Source organism: Dama dama, chromosome 28, assembly GCF_033118175.1.
Source record: "Dama dama isolate Ldn47 chromosome 28, ASM3311817v1, whole genome shotgun sequence".
Taxonomy (NCBI): Eukaryota; Metazoa; Chordata; class Mammalia; order Artiodactyla; family Cervidae; genus Dama; species Dama dama.
In genome coordinates this window covers 37,283,374-37,305,870 of record NC_083708.1, presented here as the reverse complement: position 1 = coordinate 37,305,870, position 22,497 = coordinate 37,283,374, and the positions used below count along the sequence as shown (strand labels likewise).

At 40.5% G+C, this 22,497-nt stretch overlaps 1 protein-coding gene across 2 annotated transcripts in view; it reads right to left on the bottom strand.

Moving 5' to 3' along the window:
* LAMA4 (laminin subunit alpha 4) overlaps positions 1 to 22,497 on the bottom strand; it is a 140,128-nt gene that overhangs the window by 45,124 nt on the left and 72,507 nt on the right. For both annotated transcript variants that reach the window (XM_061131637.1, XM_061131638.1), the window contains exons 9-15: positions 19,612 to 19,723; positions 16,603 to 16,770; positions 13,997 to 14,190; positions 9,316 to 9,432; positions 5,687 to 5,835; positions 1,777 to 1,918; positions 988 to 1,084 (exon numbers count right to left, since the gene is read on the bottom strand). In XM_061131637.1, coding sequence (XP_060987620.1) covers positions 988 to 1,084; positions 1,777 to 1,918; positions 5,687 to 5,835; positions 9,316 to 9,432; positions 13,997 to 14,190; positions 16,603 to 16,770; positions 19,612 to 19,723 — 979 coding nt within the window. The remainder of the gene's footprint in view (positions 1 to 987; positions 1,085 to 1,776; positions 1,919 to 5,686; positions 5,836 to 9,315; positions 9,433 to 13,996; positions 14,191 to 16,602; positions 16,771 to 19,611; positions 19,724 to 22,497) is intronic.

Here is a 22,497-nt window from a genome sequence, read left to right as displayed (position 1 = left end):
CTTTGTTTTTAGGTGGCACAAGTTAGCTGGATAATGGATTTCCTCATTAGTCAAGGCTTGAATATCCTTAGGAATGAGCTCATTACCCCAGAGATGAGTAAATTTTAGTAAAAATTTTCAGTTTGATTGTTTTTAAGAGTAACTACAAGATTCAAAGCTAACTAAAATCATTTCACTTTTGTTTTTTCTTCCCTCTCCCAATCTTAGACGTGCTTGATTTAGCAGCTGCAGGCCTCAGCCTTTGGAAGTGCTTCTTTCCATGTGGTCATTAGGGTTGTCCTAAATGCAGCAACTGGGTAGAATACAAACTACAAAAAAGTGCAAAATGCCAGAGGGCTCTGCGGCACCCTGTCCTCCTGACATTGTGGACCCATCTCTTCACGGTGAGATCTGAATATTTATTTTTATTTCTTTATTTGGCAGCACCAGGTCTTTGTTGCAGCATTCAGGATCTTTTAGTTGTGGCATGTGGGATCTAGTTCCCAGACCAAGGATCAAACCCGCCTCCCTTCCCCCAGCACTGGGGGCATAGTCTTAGCCACTAGACCACCAGAGAGGACACCCTTCATGGTAAAGTTTTAAAGGGCCTCTGAATTCTTCAAGAAAGGTTACATTATGTATATGATATAATTTTAGGGTGAAGTGTATTTTATGGTAATAACTCCCTGAAACTTGGTATTTATAGCAAATTTCTACTAATTAGACTTTTTGATTAGCAAGAATATCCACTATATGTTGGATAGCTATATGTTTCCATGTAATTTTACTACATGGAAATTTTTTAAAACCACATTTTAAAATATCTAATAGCTGCCTTTTTTATACCTTGACTATGAGCAGGAAGTATCAAGGCAATATTCAAATGAAACAGAATTTCTTCTTTCTGTTTCTAGAATTTTGAAACCTCTGTTTACATGCAGAAACACCGTGTGAAAGGAGGGAAGCAGCTACAAATCAGAAGGCAGACAGGAAAATGAAGATATTTACTAGAATCTGCCCTTGCTTGCAGCTCTCTGGCTTGATTGAGGAGGTTCTCGCTCTCATCTTTATGGTAAATGATCTGCGTATCAATCCCACTCACAGCCTACAAAGGAATCATCGGAGAGAGAAAGTAAGAATGACAGCAAAATAAATCAAATTTTCATCATTCTAGGATTTAAATGCTTTACACTTTATCTGCTAAACACCAAACAAAATTCATACGGCTTCATTTTCATAGTTCGAAATTAAGGTCAAATGTAAACTGAGAAAATAATATCCTTGATATTTACAAGATAAATGGTTTTTGAAGAAAATTCAGTGAACTCAGAACAGTGCCTGGCCAAGGCCCTACCAAAGTGCTTGTCACGAAGAAGCTGTTGAATAAACAATGTTTTTGAGTTGAGGAAATCTGAATATATGCATAAAGTATCTTCTCTAGTGGCGTGCTGCAGTCCGTGGCGTCACAAAGAGTCGGACACGACTGAGCAACTGAACAACAACCTTCTATATCAGCAGGAACTAGTCTTCGATATTTTTTATTCAGGGACTTTGGTTTAAAAAAGCTTATGTTAAAGGAACAGGCATTCACTGACTGGAATATGACACAGCTTGAAGAACCTGTACTACTGAAGCTTTCATAACATAAATAAAATGGTCTTTTCTCAGTTCTGCTGCTCTTTCTGCCATTTGCATTACATTGGAAGCTCAAGAGATGACATTAGGAAACAAAGTCATAAGCCAGGAAAAGGCAACATATTGATATAAAAATGAATGTTAAAATAAGGGAATACTCACATCATAAATTCGATCAGTGATGTTCAAAGCCTGTTCTGCTGTTTCATTGGCTTCACTAACATAATTGGCAATATTTTCATAGACATTTGAAGCATCCAAAGCCTTCTGTACCAATCCATTCATATCTGAACTGTGCAAATTCCTGTTAATGAACAAACCTGGCATTATTGCCCCTTTTTACCTCCTTGGGAAATAGGGCCATTTTTAGAGTCTGATTAGAATACTTCCAGGACTATAGGACTTTCTTTTTGTTTTTTTAAAGTTACCTGGCTGGGCAGTGTTCACACACGCGCCCCCGCCTCACCCCTCCACTGCCCCCCTCCCACCTCGTGGCCTTTTCTAGGGGCGCATCGTCTTCCCATTCCTCTGCTTTTAGTTCTTTCAAGACTTCACCTTGTTTTGGCTTCTCAGCAATTGCCTGCCTGGCAGCAGCCTCAAGAAAAGGAAATGCTGATTTTAAAACAGCATCTGCACCTCTTCAAGCAAGAGCTTGTTTATGTGGTGGCATCAGGCAGAGGAATGAACCCACATTCATCCCCACCTACTGCTTACCCGAATCAGCACTGTTATTCCCTTCCTGTCAAAGAAAGTAAGGCTCTCAGAGAGGGTGCATAACCTCAGCATGGTGTTATTAATAAATATTAGCTGGTTTTACTCTATTTATTCAATCTTATTTCTTTCTTTTATATAACAGATCACATATTTCTTGAAGAAGGGTTATAATATATCTTGAGCATCCCATGCAGATACTGGGTCAGCCCCATTCCATATACTATATCACTACATCTTACCACACCTGTGAAGTTGACATTGTTATTCCTTTCCCATAAAAGTTGCTGAGGCTCTGAGGAAGGGTGCACAACTTGCCCAGGGCAAACATGGTTAACGTCTGTCTCATTCCTGAGGCCTAGTTGCTCCCCTTAAGTGCACAGCCCTACCTCACAACCAGCCTGATCCTTACACCACTTTCTCTGCTTTTGTCTCCTCTGACTCCTGTAAGGTTCCTCTAATATTTACTGATACCCATCATGCACTGGGGGGCTTCCCTGGTAGCTCAGCTGGTAAACAATCTGCCTACAATGCAGGAGACCCTGGTTCAATTCCTGGGTCAGGAAGTTCCCTTGCAGAAGGGATAGGCTACCCACCCCAGTATTCCTGGGCTTCCCTGGTGACTCAGATGGTAAAGAATCTACCCGCAAAGAGGGAGACCTGGGCTTGATTCCTGGGTTGGGAAGATCTCCTGGAGGAGGACACGGCAACCCACTGCGATATCCTTGCCTGGAGAATCCTCACGGACAGAGGAGCCTGGAGGGCTACAGTCCATGGGTTCACAAAGAGTCAGACAGGACGGAGCGACTAGGCACAGCACAGCACATCATGCGCTAGACACCCCCATGCAGAGGCTGATAACAATATGTGCCTCAAAGGATTGAAGTGAGGTCCAACAGGGATAAAAAATGTTTAGTGCTTGGTACCATGTCTGGCATCTAGCAAATCTCAGGGCTTATTATTACACTTAAAATTCCTAAATGAAAATTTCAAGCTGTATGGGTACCCACATAGTAATTCATGTTACTGACAAACTCTTCTTCTTCCTCTATACTAAGAACTCCACCCTCACTTCTGCAGCCCATCCTAAACCCTCTGTCTTAATTTTGTTCAGTCTTAAACCCACCAGTTCCACCCTTTCCCCCCCAACTCCGGATACTGATGATTAGTGTCACTTTATTCATCAGTAACTTCTCACAAGAGTCACTGTGATGTGACCTACATGACACTACAGATCCTACCTGGCTCCTCTCTTCATACCACCTGGACCTACTGAACTCAGCTAATTGTTTCTCAGCCTCCTTCATCCAGTTTCAGTCTCTGCGCATCGGCTTAGGCTCAGAGAGACTTCCTCTGTATTTCCTTGGCAACTCCCTTCTCTTTTGTCCAAGTTCACCATCATTCTGGCTCCTCTACAATAGGGCTGATATCTATTAGGCACACTAAGGGACCACAAAGATGCTTTCATGTTAAAATTTTTTTTTTTTTAATCAGAAGAAAAATGAGGATAACAGTAATTCTTATATTAGCCTTTATATCAAGGTAGTTATGACATATAATTAATTTTTTTTTACAGCCCATGAAAATTATAATGCAACCCTGCTCTGCAGAGGTAATTCTGATCCAAACGCTTGCTACTTATATCTCCCTATAACTCCCTGTTCAGAAATGGAAAAGAGTAAAATCTGAGAAGGTTTTAAAAGAAATGGATAAAAGGTATAAAATGTTACCAATAATTTAAACACATAAAAATTCTGCTGGCTAGAGTTGGTGAGCAGATACACCTAAGAACTTGAAACAAAAAGCCTTTATTTCTTTGTTTTCATTACTAGGCACAAAACGGGTACTAAATCGATATACAAAATAAAAATGTGCTTTTGAAATGGAAGCTTCTTGATGAATTATATGTATTTCTATTTGAGACAATATGCAAACCTACTGGGTATACCAGATAGATGTCAAAGACTATTCACATTTTGAAGAGAAGACATCTATAAATTTGGATGTTTTCCTGAATATATGTAGAAAATATGCTAAACATAAAAAGGAGAGTTAAGGTGATTGATATTTCTGATTATGTTTCATGTACAGCTTGGGGTTACTTCCTTAGAAGTTCTAGCTAGAACTCTAGTTTGCTGCAGGGTGACATTTAGAGAAGGTTTGTGTTGGTATCCCATTCAATGAGCTGTTAGTTGCTCAGTGGTGTCTGACTCTTTGTAATCCCATGAACTGTAGCCTGCCAGGCTTCTCTGTCCATGGGATTTCCCAGGCAAGAATACTGGATTGGGTTGCCAGTCCATTCTTCAGGGGTTCTTCCCAACCCAGGGATGGAATCCAGGTCTCCTGCATTGCTGGCAGATACTTTACCATTTGAGGCACCAGAGAACTCCCAGACAGCTGTAGTTACTAAATGACAAAAGAACGATGAAGACAGCCATAAAATTAATCTCAAAAACAATAACCTAATAATACAGTTATTACCAAAGCTAGCATTTACTCCAAATTCCATTTGACTGTCTTGATAAAAATCCCATTTCCTGGGAACATGACACTCAGCTGTATACAACACCATCTCACACACCAAGATTTTACCCATGATCTATCCATCCCCACTCCAACCCTGCCCTCTCTTCTTGGGAGACTTGGAAGGATATTTGAAAATTTTGGCAATCAGAAAAAAAAGATGATTTAGTTTTGAACAGAAGTGAATATTGGTTCTTATTTAATTCATGACCTTTACCAATTCTTGTTTCTAATTGCCAGATTTGCAATCTTTCTATTCAATGATCTCGTTATTTACCTTTTTTTTTTAGGATCATGAGTTAAAAGTCCAATCTTTTAGTACATTTCAATTAACGTTAAATGAGTGCTTAAGACTCTTTTCTAGGTACTGTGAGGAAAACCATCAACCAATGTTCTCTTAACAGGTGTTGAAATAAAATAGTTCCTGCTTGGCACTGTGGAGCAGCTAGAGGATTTGACACAAGTCCCTTATATTGTCGACTTCCTACCAGCTTTACTTAAGACACCTGGATGTGAAAAGCTCATGCTGTCTCTGAAATGACGGCAGAATTAGACCTTGCAGAAGGATCTGATTACCTGATAAAATTTTGTGCAGCAGTTATAGCCCTAAATAAAATGTGTTAGGTTATCCTATTAATTGTGGAACAAAGCTACCCCGCCTACAATTTCGGTAAACAACTGGTTCTCAAACGGGCCAACCAACAAACAAACAAACATGCAAACCCAACCCTAAAAACAAACTACTAACACTGTATCCCAGCAACCCTGTCATGTGAAAGTGAACAAAAATAAGTTACTCAGCCTGGAGATGTCTGCATTCTTAAAACCAAGGTATTACCTGCTCAACTCATCAGCCTCTTGCTGAAGGTTCCGTGCATGGTCAACAGCTTCCTGAACTAAATCATGACTGAGGTTGCTCAGGTTGGATAGTTTTCTTTGAAGCTCGTTTTTGGCTCCATCTATTTCGGCATAAATCCCTGATGCATTCTAAAGAAAATATTGAGAAAAATTGAATTTAGAGGGACTTAAAATATTTTTTGTAGGGAGCACCAAAGATAATCTCTATTCCTCCTTACTGTGAAGTTCAGTACGCTTCAGGCCAGATCCAGAAGAGTCTAAAAGGCTATGCATGCGTGTTTAGTCAATTTAATTGTGTCCAACTCTTTGTGATCCTATGGACTGTAGTCCACAGGGCTCCTCTGTCCATGGGATTCTCCAGGCAAGAATACTGGAGTGGGTTGCCATGCCATCCTCCAGGGGATCTTCCCAACCCAAGGATCAAACCTGCACTGCCTGCACTGCAGGTGGATTCTTTATGGCTGAGCCACCAGGGAAGTCTAAAAGACTATACACATAGATATTTACCTATTTGCATCTTCAACTCCTCTACTGATTCAGACATGCTCTGCCATCTCTCGTCTAAAAAGAAAACTAAACTAAATAGAAACGCTCCACTGTCCTCACTTCTCCCTAATTTTAATCCTTTCATAGCAAAATAGAACCCCTCTGCAAATAAAGTGTCTATACATGCTATCTCTATTTCATCATTTTAAAATGAACACTTTTGACTTATTCCAGTCTGGTTTTTACCTCACTGTTCCACCAACACAGAAATTTACTTAATGGTTTCTGAGCTACTAAGTCTCATGGTTATCACTCAGTTCTCATCTTATTTGACCTCTCACCTGCATTTCCTGTGCTGACTACTCTCACTGACACTCACCTTGTGATGTGACCTCTCTTAATTTTCAGTTCAACTGTGGACCTATGATCTTGGCTAAAGGTCACACATAGGATACTGCTACAAACCTATTACTTCCAGGCTTGACTGGGCCCTCAACACTGAAAAGAAATTTGCTCTCCTGGTCATTCAACACAGTGATTCTAAACACTGTCACTGTTCCAAAGCCAATACGAATTCCTCTCCTCACCTCTACCTGATTCTCAGCAGGTCACTTTTCTTTTTATCTAGAAGACATAAGCCAACTGTTAGTGGGGAGCACTTTTTTCGAGCTCATGACGTGATGTTCCATCTCTATGAAGGGAGCTCAGTTAGTGACCTTTGCACCTTTTCCTTACTCTCTCTGAGAGGAGAAGTGGTTTATTTAATTGGTAAATTTAGGGGTATAACTATATAGACTCTGCTCAACTCCAGACAGCTGCCTCTGGGGAGCAAGCTGCCAGCAGAAAGCTGAGTTTTTCTGTGCTCCTCCATACAGTGCAAGCTGCTCTGGGCACCCCCATAAACCCTGCAGTGTTGGCAGTTTCAGTGGGCAGACCTGCTAATTCTGGAACTGAGTATCAGCCATCCCATTTGGCTAAGAGATCTTTTAAAAAGCCACACCTCAATTTAGCTGAAATAAAGGTGATATTCTTGATCTTCATATTTACTATTTTCAACTTTTTAAGAACTTAGGTCCTGAAGGTAGGTAGCATTTACTGATAGCTCTCCTCAGAGATTCCAACACTGACAACCAGTAATTTCTCCAAATGGGTTGAGTACAGTAGACAGTGGGGGGCTGGAAGGTGGAAATGGCAACTATATATAACTCTTGAGATGTTTTGTTGTGAAGCAGAGTAATGGCACAGAGATCAGAGGGGATGGGAGAGTTTTTTAATTTTTTTTAAAGATATCAGATACTAGAGTATGTTTCTATATTGGCAGGAATGATTCAGTAGAGTAAGAACTGGGCAAAACAGAAGAGAGAGGGCACAAGTTGATGGACTGAAACCCAGCAACCCTACTGTTGAGCAGAGGAAGTGTGGGATTCAGAACACAGGTGGGGGGCCTGAACTCTGGCAGGGGAAGGGACATTTCACTAATTAGAACAGAAAGGAAGGGAGAAGCAAGATACACAGGCAAGCAGACTGGTAGATTTGGGGAGTGAAAATGAAGGGAGTTATCTTCTCATTGTTCCTAATTTTCAGTGAAGCATGAAGCAAGTTCACCAGCCAGACTGACAGACAGGAGGTGGGTTTCCCACCAGTCATACTGGCTTCTCTGGTGTGGCCACGATGCTGAGGGTACTTGGGTTTACTGGGTTATGGGATTAGAATTCTCAGGTAAGTATAATAGAGAAAGAAGTACGTATGGAAGTAAAGGGTGTTTGCAAAGAATGATTATACTGATAATTTTAACTGCTTGTGCTGCAGTCCACAGGGTCACAAAGAATTGGACACAACTGAGCGTCTGAACTGAAGGAAGGAAGACTATGAAAGGAGTAGGGCAAATGAGATGGAGGAGGTTTTGGAGTGGCTAGAGAGTTTCTGGAGTGCACACTCTACAGTAAGGGCAATAAGAGATGGTGCTTAGGGTGCTCAGTTGCATCCGACTCTTTGCAACCCCATGAACTGCAGCCTGCCAGACTCCCCTGTCCGTGGAATTTTCCAGGCAAGAATAGTGGAATGGGTTGCCATTTCCTTCTCCAAGCTTAGGGAGGGAGGTGCTTGATACTGGGATTTGGGAGAGGCACTCTTATTGATGACAAGATCTGGGTCTGGTCATACGAGGGATTACAGAGGTGGGTGGGGAGGAAAAGCCTGTTGGACAGGAGAAGTTGAAGGAACTGGAGGTCTGAGAGCTGGTAGACTCATTCATCTGGGTTTTGATGTCACTGAGGAACCAGATGGGAGTAGGGATAGAAAGGAAGCTAAAACTGTCAAAGAATAGGATGGTGATGAGATGACTTTAAGATAATATCCTTTTAAAGGTAATAAAAATGAGCCAAGAGTACTTCAGTGATAGTTTGGTTCACTGCATTTATCGGAAAATTTCTACGTTAAAAAATGTGACTTTCACTGGTTTTGAATCCCAGCTTTACTGAACATACAACTTATGTGTAAAGAGTGAGTAGGATGCATCTACATTTGCACTTTCAACAGAACTTTCTGACTGGCTGTGCTGCCCAAAATGGCAGCCACCAACCACATGTAGTGCGACTGAGCATATGACATACGGCTAATGTGACTGAGGAAGTTTTTTTCTTTTACTTTTGGCTTCCTTGCTACAAGAGGGAGTAAATCTCTAGTTGCAAGGCGAGCACTTCTCATGTGGTGGCTTCTTCGGTTGAGGGCACAGGCTCTAGGGTGAGCAGGCTTGCAGCAGTAGTTGCAGCTTGAAGGCTCAGAGCAATTGTGGCCCTTGGGCTAAGCTGCTCTGCGGCACGTGGAATCTTCCCGGATTAGGGATTGAACCTCTGTCCTCTGCATTAGCAGGTGGATTCTTAACCACTGGACCACCAGGGAAGTCCTAAATTTTATTTCGTTTTATGTAATTTAAAATTTAAGTAGCCATATGTGGCTAGTGGCAACTGAACAATGAAAGAAACTGAAAAATGCAGTCACCTGATCTTAGTTTAACAATGCCACTTAACTTGATAGAATGGAGTCGATTACTCCTCTGTGACACTGAGCTAATGTTCTAATCTACTATGAGTACTAACCTGAACAAGTCACATGTGTCCTTACCTTTATTATGCTATCAAGTTCTGAAAGGGTCAGCCGTGGCATCATCAGTGAGTCGGAAGACGTCCTCAGAGACGCGTTCACCCCTTCCGTCTGTTCCCTTACTCTCTCATGCTGTTTCTGCAGGAGGAAAATCAAGGAAGAGAGAAACAGAAGGTCACTTTAGATAAGGAAGGCATTAGGGAGAGTGCTGTCAGCCTGCTGTCACTGCACTCAGACAGATCCTATCTCAGACCCACCACTGAATTGCTGTGCCATGCTGGGGAATTCCACCCAGCCCAGGCTCAGCTTTCTCACTTATAAAATGGAAAAAGCTCCTCAGGAGCTTCAAAGAACTTAGTTATGATTATTACTGACAGTGCCACCACATCAAAGAGAACTGACACTCCAAAGAGGGCCCCTGCTTCTTTCTCCATAAATGTGAAGTGGGGCCAAGGCTATGGGACTGAACACAGGCTCCCTATTTGCAGTCACTGAAAAGTGACCTAATTCCAGAAAGCATTTATCATGTGCTAACTTTGGGCCAGGCACAAATAGCGCATCTGGACAGGAATAAACTATATACAAAAGAATCTTAAAGTCCTTTCAGAAATTTAAAGTGACCCTAATATCAAAGCATAAGATTCTGATCTCGCTTCTTCCTACTCTTTATGTTAGATGCTCAGGTGTTTTGAAGAGGTAAATTGCCCAAGTGTGGATATATTTTGTCCCTCTTTAAAAAATTTTTTTAAAAATTTTATTTATTTATTTTTGGCTGTGCTGGGTCTTCGTTGTCAAATGGGCTTTTCTCTAGTTGCAGCAAGTGGGGTCAACTCTCTAGTTGTGGTGCACTGGCTTCTCATTGAGGGGTCTTCTCTTGTGGAGTGCACAGGCTTCAGTAGTTGTGGCACATGGGCTCAGTAGTTGCAGCTCTTGGGCTCTAGAGCACAGGCTCAGTAGTTGTAGCACACAGGCTTAGCTGCTCTGCAGCATGTGGGATCTTCCCGGACCAGGGATAGAACCCATGTCTCTTGCATGGCAGATTCTTTACCACTGAGCTACCAGGGGAGCTCTTTCTTCCTTTTTTTCCCGCAAAAAATTTTAAATTGAAGTATAGTTGATCTACAATGCTGTGCTCCCTCTTCTGTACGGCAAAGAGACTCAGTTATATACATATATTGCTTTTTTATATTCTTTTTCCATTGTTTTATCACAGGTTATTGAATATAGTTCCCTGTGCTATACGTTAGAACTTGTTGTCTATCCACTCTAAACATAATAGTCTGTATCTACCAACCCAAAACTCCCAGTTCATTCCTCTCCCTTGCCACATCCCTCCTTGGCAACCAGAAGTCTGCTTCCCTGTCTACAAGTCTGTTTCTGTTTTGGAGATAGGTTTATTTGTGCCATATTTAGATTCCACACATAAGTGATATCATATGGTAGTTGTCTTTCTTTTCTGACTTACTTCACTTGGTAAGATAATCTCTAGTTGCATCCATGTTGCTGCAAATGGCATTATTTGGTTCTTTTTTATGGCTGAGTAGTATTCCATTGCAGAAAGAAACAGCAACCCACTCCAGTAATTTTGCTTGGAAAATTCCATGGATAGAGGAGCCTGGTAGGCTATAGTCCATGGTGTTGCAAACAGTCAGATACTACTGAGCACACATACACAGTATGCCACTGTATGTATATACCACATCTTCTTTATCCATTCATCTGGCAATGGATATTTAGGTTTTTTCCATGTTTTCACTATTGTGAATAGTGCTGCTATGAATATTGAGGTGCATGAATCTTTTTGAATTGTGATTTTCTCCAGGTATATGCCAAGGAGTGGGATTGCTGAGTCATATGGTAGTTCCACCGCTAGTTTTTTAAGGCATCTTCATACTGCTTTCCATAGTGGCTGCACTAGTTTATATTTCCACCAACACTGGGGGAGGGTTCCCTTTTCTCCACACCCTCTTCAGCATTTGTTATCTGTAAACTTTTTAATAATGGCCATTCTGACCAGTGTAAACTGATAGCTCATGGCAGTTTTTATTTGCATTTCTCTAATAATTAGTGGTTTTGAGTATCTTTTTCATGTGCCTCTTGGCCTTTTGTATTTCTTGTTTGGAGAAATTTCCATTTTTCCATTGGGTTGTTCTAAGTGTGGATATATTTTCTGATGAACACTTTCATTTATACTTGTCACTCTGGAGTTTCACAGTCAGGGAAGTTGTGATTCTGAAGAAACATTGTGGCACTTCCGAGATTGAAAGGAACACAGAATGAAACTTGAGGAGGGGAAAAAGTAAAAGCCTCACTTTGTAATCTGAGGAAAAAATGAGCTGAAGTTACTTAAGAAATGGTAATTTAAATTGGAATTGAAATTTTTGTTATGTTACGATATCACAGAAATCATTACAAAAGCCTACACTTGAATGACATATTTTAAAACTTTTTAAGTTCATCTTAACATCCTGTCTCACTCCCTGGACTCTTTTCTAATTTAGTGGAAAAGAAGAATGAAACCCATTTTCTCCACATACCTTGCTACAGGGGAAGACATAGGTCTAGCGACAGAAGAACATCTCATTTGAACATCCTCTTAAAGTATGAACTTTAAAACAAAATCAATTTCCCTTCAAAATCCATCAACTTTAATACAATATGACTATCTGGGGTTAACCGTTCTTGTCTTCACAAGGACAGGTAGTTATACAGCTCTGCACAAAAGCAATATTTTAAAGTACGTAAGGAAGAAGGGTGAAAAAGACTGGTATTACGTAGATCTCTCAGAGCAGTTTTTCCGTTACAGAATCTGAGATAGGACCCCTTCTGGAAGCTCGTCTATCTGAGCTGCCTTATGGGAACACAGCTAACACCCTGAAGTAACAACCAAGCTTCAAAACCGTGTGCAAACAGCACTGCCTGATAAGTTCATTGGTAGTAGTTGGAAACGATATGCTTCAAGTTAAAGGGTTTCTGTCACGTGCCAAATATAGAATTAGACAGAAATGAATAAAATTAGCTTTGAAACAAAGATATTCTCACAGAGAGATGGACAATTTGAACAGAAGAAAATTTAGAAACTAATAGTTAGTGAAAAATGACATAATTAGCATTTTTCAGCATGCTTCAGTATCCATTTCACATATGCACAAAATAAAACAGAAGTCTCTTCATACTTAAAAAAAAAGAGACAGAGAAAGTCTTGGGAAGGTGGAACTTTGGTTGATCAGAGACTCTAAATAGACAGAATCTCATATTCATCTGATAAAGATTTTTATTATTCTGTTATCCTTTCACATTGGGAGTAGGAAGACAAAATAAATAATGTAATCACTAGTTGTGTGGCTGTTATTTGCACACATCAAAATGATTAAAGTTTGTGGTTATTTTTGGTTTTGTATAAGGATTGAAATTTTGGTGTGTTTTTTTTTTTTTAAGCCATACTGTAGTTCTTACAGTGAAATGTGATACTAAAACACTTATGGTGAGTGAGGGAGACATCTACGAGCAGATGATCACAATACAGACACAAGAATGGAGGGGAGCGGAGGAGGCTATTTTAGTTAAGAAATAACAAAGGCCCACACTGAAGAAGTAGTAGAGGAACAGAAAAGGAGGAAGATAGTTAAAAATATTCCAAAGGTAAAATGGGCCAGATCCTGTGGCTGACGAGATGTGAGGGTGGGAAAAATTCAAGGATAAGGATGAGTCCCAATAACTTTCTTAAATTCTGCTTAAAGAATTTATTTTGTGTTACACTCATAATTTTGTTGTGCCAGATAATCATGTTTCTGTTTTTAAACAAAAATGCTACCCTGACCATTATTATTCTAAAAAATATTGGCTAAGAGATTGCTCCAATGGTGCAAAATGGCGTTAATAAGTATAATTCACTTTTACTTAGGAAATTTGATGACAACTTACTGAAAGGTAGCAATGACTGAAAATCAGGATGGAGAACCTAATTTAAGTTGGGTTTGCTGATAACATAACAGAAGTAGTGAGTTTGCTCATAGCTGCTTCCTGTTTCTGACACTGCTTTTAGAGGCACATGTCTTCCTATCAGAAAATGACCACTCACAGCGATGGTGTGAGTACATGTGTCACTCAGGGTAGAAGTGTGAGCACCACCAGTTCTAAATCTGGAGGTGTGGGCATGCACAAATCCTGGCCCCGTAAGGTGTCCTCTTTGGCAAGCTCTGGCCAAGCCTGGGAAATTTTTTCACCTCTTTGTAATTGTAAGACCTTAGCTTGAATTAGACTCCCTATCTCTGCAGCTGCTGACCAGTCAGGCTGTGAGATTTGCTAATCAGGCCCTTCCAAAATCACACATATCCTTATAGGAAACACGGTTCTGGGTTGCTTTGGGATTTTTAGTACTCTCGGTATAAAAGAAATTATACACAAGGATCATGCCTTGTTTGCTCAGTTGCAAGAGAAATACATCCAACACAGGCAGACAGAAGCATGAAGAACAACTGCATTCTTAGTCAATACACAAGCTAAACAACTGCAACAGTTTCAACTTGATTTTAGTTGTACACACTTACATTAGCAAATGACAGTGGCAAAAAATGTGCAGATAATTTTAAAAACAAAGATTTAAATGTACCAATATTTTTAAAACTGTTTACCAACTGTCTCTTCTTCATGTTGTGTTAATATATGCCCCAAATGCATTTGCATTTAGTGTCCACCGTACCTCGTGGTCCCGCTGCCTGGCTGCTGTGGCTCTGTTCATGTCTTCAGCATCCCTGATATGGTTAAGGGCCTGGTCAAGTGATTCCTGGAGGTCTGACAACTTGGCGTTATAGTCGTCCAGCTGCTCCAGGACCACAGGAAACAGAGAGCGAGTGTCATTGTACTGCCTCTGCAAACTCTCAGCCTGGCTCAGCACTGGGAAGAAAGGCACACAGAAACTCAGTCTGGGCTCCTCCCTTCTCCTCCCACCCCAGCCCACAGAAGCAAAGATGCAAATTTGGCAGTTGATGTCTTTAGCAAGAGCGATTGAAGCTGTTGGTCACAAAAACGGCCCCATTATTTGAAGCTTTAAATACTATTTTGTAGGATTTGGACCATCCTAGACCACCATCAGCTAAAATGGGAGTTGATTAGTTTTCCTGTCAAGATGATGCTTTATGTGGAAATGATGTCATTCAACTAGGTTTATTATTACCCAGATTATTAATAGTTTTACTATACAAACGAAACTTGGATATACTACAGTTTTAGAGATCTCTCCAATTATTTTGTCTATTATTGGCAAATGTACAACCACTCATCTTCTGTATTCTCTCCAGGCAGCTACTTTTAGTTGGCTCTTTTATTTAGGTCAAACTTAATCATTATTCTGGAATCATTATTCCAGAATCATTATTCTGGAAGATTAAATGGCAATGAAATATTCTTAAACTTTGCCTATGTCTTAATTCTCTAATCAAAGTTACATGCATTGCTTCTGTACCTTGATTCTATTTTTTCTCCAGGGACTATCAGTCTGTCTTACTGAGGTTTTGAATTTACTTTCATCATCATGAGCAGAAGATACAAGTTCATGGCTGAGTAGAGAAAGTGGCTGAAAAAATGCCTTTACTAGGTGAAAGGCTGCTAAGTGGGAGATGTATCTGGTTCCATTTCCCCAGAGCAGTCTTGTTAAACCCCCAAAGAGGCAAAGCATCTGGCTGTGACATCAGAGCTCCAGCCTTCCTGACAGCTGACTTCCTCTGGACTCAGAAACGGGCCTGATTCTGCCTTACTTCTTACTGTTTCTAAGACCTTGTAAGTCTGGTATCACAATATACCTTTATGCCAAAAATACTCCTCTATTAAAATATTCATAATAAGTTTAACAGAAGCTGATAGTGACAACTGTAGGAAAATGATCTAATGTAGGTGTTCTTAACCCTTTCTGTATCATGGGCCCCTTTACAACCTGGCAAAGCCTTCAGATCCCTTCTTATATGTTTTTAAATGTACAAGATAAAATATGTAGAACTAAAAAGATGTATAAAAATTGGTAATATAATAATAATTCTTATCAGCGTGTTAACTAATAAGATTTAGAGGTGAAACCAATAACTACTAAAATTCTTGAATTATTGATGAATTTAACATTGTGAAATAACAGTGACAACTAAAATATGATACACAAACCTGTAGCTGCTTTTGTTGACTGTGTAGATTAAAATGGACACAATTTTTTGTAACTTTTCCTATTAAGAGTGGAGTCTTTTTCCTCACCCTTGAATCTGGGCTGGTTTTGACCAACAGAGGGCTTCCCTCATATCTCAGTTGGTAAAGAATCCACCTGCAATGCAGGAAAGCCCAGTTCAATTCCTGGGTCTGGAAGATACCCTGGAGAAGGGAAAGGCTACCCACTCCAGTATTCTGGCTACTGTATACTATACAGTCCATGGACTTGCAAAGAGTTTGACATGACTGATCGACTTTCACTTTCACTTTGACCAACGGAATGAATATGCCATTGCTGAGTTCCAAGGACAGGCCTTGAGAAACCTTGTACTTTCCATTCCTGCCCTACCGGAAGGCTTCTGCCATATGAACAAGCTCAGTGAGCTTCCCAGAGAATAAAACCCCACATGGAGGGAGATGCCCAGCCATCCCAGCTAAGACCCCAGACATGTGAGTAAACTCCACCACATGGAGCAGAGATGACCTGTCTAGGTTGAGTCCAACCCAAATTGCCAACCTATGAAATCATGAAAAAATAAATGCTTATTGTTTTCATGTTTCGGGTAGACTGTGAGATAGTAATTGATAACTGATATAGTGACCAAGTCATAAATTCACTAATACTACTGTGGCTTGTTATTTACATTAATCACTAAAGGAAATGTTAAATTTCCAGTGAGGTTTCAAAGTCATTAAAAGTCACTCACGGACATCAGAACATGAACGTTGCTGGGCTTCCTTAATTTTTACTGCTTTCTCAATGAGACTTCTCTTATTGAAGTTCTGGGAATTGCTTCCCTTAGCTTTCCTTCCCCCGTTTTTTCACCAGCTGCTACATTCCTATTTTTTCTCCTCAGGAGTAAAATCTTGTAGCTTCCTTGTAGAACCTCAGCAGTTTCTCAAAAGCTGAAGTTTGGCTCTGGGTTTAAAATTCCTGGTCTATATATAGAGAGTCAAGTTGTCCTGAAGAACTCCCTGAGGCCACTTTAAATGCTCAGTGACTGAATATCGGGAATTGGTTGCTTTGACCAAACGCTGCCCTGTGACTGGGCGTCCTCTCCTGGCCCCACAAGGGAAGCAGACGTGTGCTGGCCTCTAGAAGTTGAATATACCTACATTCATGGGCTTCATCTGCCTCCTCGTCCACAAGTTCCCGCTGGGTGAGGAACGGCTGACGGCGTCGGATCTCCTCCAGCATCTTCTGTGCCAACACCAGCTTCTCAGAGATTTCCTCAGAGCTAAGTTCCTGCTCTTCCCCATAATACAGCATCTTGCTGCTGATCTCTGAAAGGAAGGGCACAGTGAGAGAAGGCAGGAGGGAGAGGTGATGGGGAGTCTGACAGTGACGTCACTGAAAACAGAAACCGTGAGGGCAACGGGCAGGGCTGATCCTAAAACGGAGACAGAGACCCTATGCAAAGACAGCGTGGTGATGGTCATGCTGTGAATACTGGTGTCGGCCCTGGAGTTCATCATATACTCCAGGGAGAGATTAAACCAAAGGAAGTCACTCTTCTTTGCTTTTCATTTGGCGACTTCAGAACAGGAGTGGAATTAATACAAAGTTTGCTCTGATTTCAGTTGAGTCTGATTTTACCGTGATTCAAAAATGTTAATATGTAAGAAACACAAATTTAGGGTCTTTGATCAATCTTTTATATAATAAAATACATAATTTTGAGAAATGTTCTGATGTATCACCTGTCACACATAGGAGGCACTGGAGATATTCATTGTAATTTAGCCAAGGATTTTACCTAAGCTCTACGCCAAAATGAGTGTATACTGATGGCTGTTCAAGTGAGTCTTTCAGATTGTTGTACAGACTAGATATAATACAGAGGTTTCTTATAGCAGGATGTGAGCTTTTACTCATTAATATATACATTTTTTTTGCAACTGCTGTTTGCCTTCTGTGGTATGACAGCCTGGCAAGACTGTTCTGTTCTGACTCTGGGTCATTCTCAGCCTACATCCATAGGTAGCATTCATTTCAGAACCAGAGGGACTGCTGAGGCTTAGAGGCATTAGATGGGTTGTCTGAATACTGGCAGAGCTGAGCAGGCCTCTGGCTCCCTCTTCCTACTATATATGATCAGATGAAAGTTATGTAATTGCCACCTTGTCCTATGGTAGCTCCAGGAGGAAGCATTTTATCTTCCTGGCATAAATGAAATTGTCTGTCTGTGGTTTACTATGATCTATGTGGTTGGCCAGACAAGATGGGTAAACAACACTGGTCTCACATAAATCATACCAGGATAAGGGCTTGTATTTTATGTGGATAACAGCTTGAAGGTCACCAGTAGTTACTTTAGAGATGGCTGGGAATAAGGAGTGGCACACCGTTGGTGTTGGGCAGCATCCCTGAATTCTGAAGCAAGGAGATAAAAGGGGGAGAGGCTTTCAGTGCTGTAAATATCACTGATAGGAGTTTTAGAGAAACTAAGGTATGCTCAAACAAAACTCAAGTAGGAATTAAGTACTCATTTCTCAAGTAAAGTCTAAAATATTAACCCTTGAAATAAACTAAACATATATTTCTTCCTTAGATCTAGCATTGGCAATGCTGAATTTCTTGGCGTTTTGATGCAGATATTATATTTACAATCTGGCTTATTTTATTGTAGCCATGTCTGGTCTAGATTAGAAAAAGGAAATACAGAGAATAACATTTATGCTTTTGGTCTTCGAAGGCTGTTCATACATTATTTTAAAAAGGTAGAAACTGATGGAAATGACTGGTTTTTCTATTTACACTTCTTTTGTAATTTTTCCTTCTTATCCTATGTCCTAAGGGTCAAATAAGAAGGCTTAGATTCCTTCCAAATGAAATACCCTAGAATCAAAATTTGAGTTAGACAGCAAAGGTGAACTGTTTTTTTTTTTTTTTTTCCCCTGAATGGCTAAGATCTAGGATGCTGGCTTTATCTGCTGCTGAGAGGGACATTTCTTTCTTAATTAGATGAGATCAGCTAATCTAGGTTTAATCTTACGTTTTGAACAAATCAATTTTAACTATAAAATATTATAGGGAAAGAACATTTTATTGGTAGATGCAAAAGCATGAAATAGTAAGGATGGGAGCAGGGGATGTTTGAAATGCATACCATTTGTTTTTATTATGTATTATGGGCACCGAAGGAAATACAGCGAATGATTAATCTTGGCTCAATACATCCCTTGTCCTGGAACACTCTCCCTCTACCTCAGTGTAAAGATACGAATCTTCCACTGTGGGACCCTTCACTGTCATTGTGCCCTTGAGATGTACTTGTAGTTGTCATCCAGCTCTTAATATATAGGATAATAAAAACTATGGAAACACACAAATACTGTATCTTAGCAGACTGTAACCCAAGTAAATTCTCTTTATCTTAGAACCAAAGCAATAGCCTGTTTTCTGTTGGTAAACTAAAGGTTTTCTTTCAGCGTGCTATTAAGATAGTCTTCAAAGTGCAGCCTGCATTTATGAGAAGCTGGAATATAAGTAAGTAAACCCTCAAGAAGAAAGATAAAATCTGTCAATTTTATGTTTTAAGGCAAAGAACTCTCCCACACCCCCTGTTGGTTTTTCTTCTGGACTGGGGACCAGAGCATGCACCTGCCTGGTTCTAAGGACAGCATCAGAGAGACGGTGCAGGATGACCTGGATTGGTGGACAGTTTACTGCCACTCTAAAGGCAGAGTTTCCACTGCGAATAACTGAGAAAAATGTGACTCCTACTCAACTCTTGCATTTTAGAGACAACATAGCATGTAATTTCCTCTACTGGAAAGGTATATTGGCATTTCACTTCTGTGAAATGCATAGAAAGGGAATGATTTTTTACATACATTCTTTTTTTTTTTTCCTTTTGGTTGCGCTGCCTGAGTCCTAACCACTGGACTGTCAGGAAATTTCCTACTCTCCACATTTATTATTGAAAATAGTAGTGTAGATGAGTGCTCAAAAGTCCCAGACAAACAAATGTGAAAGAAGATTTTATAAGAGTTTGAAATAGTAACACTCTAACAACAGGTCCTGGCACACAATAAACACTAACAGTAGCCATTACTTTTATTCCTGTTAATAACAAGAGTGATGCCTTGACATGGAGCTGAGCCAGTAGAGAGTATATTTACCTTGGATTTTATCCCTCATATTGTGGGCTTGCTCTGCAAGCTGAGTTGCGTGGTTAATGGTATCCATGCTTTCCTTCTGAGCCAACTGGACCTTTCTTGAAGCTTGGCTTTCCTATAAATAATCCGTATAAACACCAGATTAATTTTACGAGAAGGAAAGGCTGTGTATGTACATGTGGGGGTGGGTGAGCATAATGTATTCTGTAAACATAAATTTCTCTGACATGTGAAAGTTCTGTAACATATAAAATGGACTCATGCAAGAAGACGGATGTGATGACCAGCTTTAGAATTACAGATGCTATTTCTATTCCTAAGCCATCAGTCACAGTTCAATCCAAACCACCCATCTTTCATAAGTAATCTATCCTTTGAATTTTTACTGTATCTCAAGATGCCAGACTAGGGAATTATCCATGTCTGCAGATCAGTTTGACATTCTGCTGACTGAAATGCTTAAGGGTTCAAAGGGAAACATGTTGAGAAAGCAGGCAGATCTCAAAATGTTCCATGCATCCAGTGGCTTCTGGGTGGTCCAGCCACTGCTGCAACTAAATTACCACAGAGATTGAAAGAATTATGCTCACTAGGCTAACGTTATTTTCAATGTTGCTTCCAAATTCCCATCAACACTGAAGGCACTTGTGTACAAATAATTACTTAAGCAGCTTTGGCTCAGAGTGAATGAAGTTCTTCTCTGAGAAGCTGATTTCATTCTTTCAACTCTGTTTCAGAACTCACACACAGGATCTGTCAAGATGAAATCCCAACTCAAATGTGACTCCTGAGGAAAGGATGTGTGGGCGTGCACGTGTACATGCGTATTTCTCTCTGAGTGTATAAAGACAGTAGAGAAAGTAAAGTGAAAATGTAGTCACTTGGTTGCGTCCAACTCTTTGTGACCCCACGGACTATAGCCCGCCAGGCACCTCTGTCCATGGAATTCTCTAGGCAAGAATACTGGAGTGGAAGGCCATTTCCTTCTCCAAGGGATTTTCCTGACTCAGCGATCGAACTTGGGTCTCACGCATTGCAGCCAGATTCTTGACTGTCTGAGCCACAAGGGAAGCACATCTTAAAAAATGGTTCAAGGCCAGGACACCAGCCTGGATGCACAGCATGGGGATGGGTACTTACTCTGGCATCAGAAAGACGGATTCATGGGTTATATTTAAGAGGTGGGACATTTCCTCAGTCTGGCATTTGATCAAGCGCCCACTTGCCTTGCCCAGTGTCTTTCTGGTTCCGCTCTGTGACAAATGAGCTGTACCTGACTGGACTGCCAGGTGACCTGCTACACGGAGTGCTGGCTGGCAGGCCCCCAGAACAGGAGAGTGGCTGTTTCAAATCTCTCTCCTTTCATCTCTTGTTCCAGCAGGAGGATTAGGCCATGATTTTACCTGGAATGTTTTTATGCAACCCACTCCAGTAGTCTCGTCTGGGAAATCCCAGGGACAGAGGAGCCCAGCACTTCAGGCCATGGGGTCACAAAGAGTTGGATGCAACTGAGTGACTAAACCACCACCACAAAGCATAACCAAGCCACTGGCCCTTCAAGGAGGAGAATGCAGAAATGGCATCCCAGCAAACACATGCCCCAGGAGCTTTTCATTGGCACTGTATCCAAAACCCCTCCAAACAAAGCTCCCTGTGCTGCAGACTGCAGCTCCTTCGCTGAAATGCATGCTCTCTGAACGGACACAGCAATCTGAGTCACATGTTCTTTCCCCATAATTTCAATATCCCTCCCGCCCTGTTCTAATGCTTTCTGGAAACACAAGCTTTGTGGTCACTTTAAAATTAGATGATGCAGAAAACAAGATGAATCTTATTCTTGATGTCATCCCTCCCTGCTTTTAAAAAATAGGGACACAGACCTATAAAACATTTAAAATTTTTTTAAGACGTTGATTTTTGGTCCAGTTTAAATTCAGTTATATTTACAAAGTACAACATGCATATTTTTGACTTTGGCTTCATCCTTCAAGGGAAAAGGTTTATTGTTATTACTGCGTTCATTTATTTCTTGATATGGAAACTCTGAATTCACTGAAGTAATGAAAGACAGCTAGAGGATAACTCAAAGACAAGCTCTTTTGACCAACACCAGAGGGCGCTTAGATATACATATTTTAAAAAAGACAGCAGCAAAGAGGAACATCTGTTTCTTTAAACTGCAAAATTACTGGATATAATATATAGTGATTCCTTATTTGAAAGTTCTACGGTTTTCGTTAACTTTGATTATGGGAGGAAAATAACGACATGGGCACATGGTAAAACAGGTGCATCCTGGTCTAAGGAAAACTGTATTAAAAAGTTAGCTCACAACTATAAGCTGGTTGATGTTTAGCATTACAAATGGATTAATCATTTACTCACTTCAGCAGTGAATTCTGACACACATTTGATGTAAAAGGTGGCAAGGATTTCATTTACTATACAGGGCATAAAGTATAGTGTACCTAGAATACTATTAAGTGAGGATGATAATCATTATCTAGGATGATAATAATTTATTTAAACATGACACTTTTGAGAGTGAAAGGGGATCTTTTAATAATAACTCTAAGAGAAACATTAAAGAGAGGCAGTGCTGGACAAAATGGCAGTAGGAATACTGCTGTGCCACTTCACAGTCTGTACGGTGATGTCTACTTGTGTGGGTTTAACCATCTCCTAAACATTGAGATACTTTTCCAGCCTTGATCTCTTCTCTTGAGCTACAGACTCAAATCTCTGGCATCCACTGGTACTTCACCTGAAGAGGTCCAGAGAATCCATTCTGAATTATCAGTCTTGGCCATCTATCTTAACAAGTCTAATAGCTTGCATCTTTGCAACTCTTCATATTCAACTGGTCGGTCACTGGATCACTTTTATTTC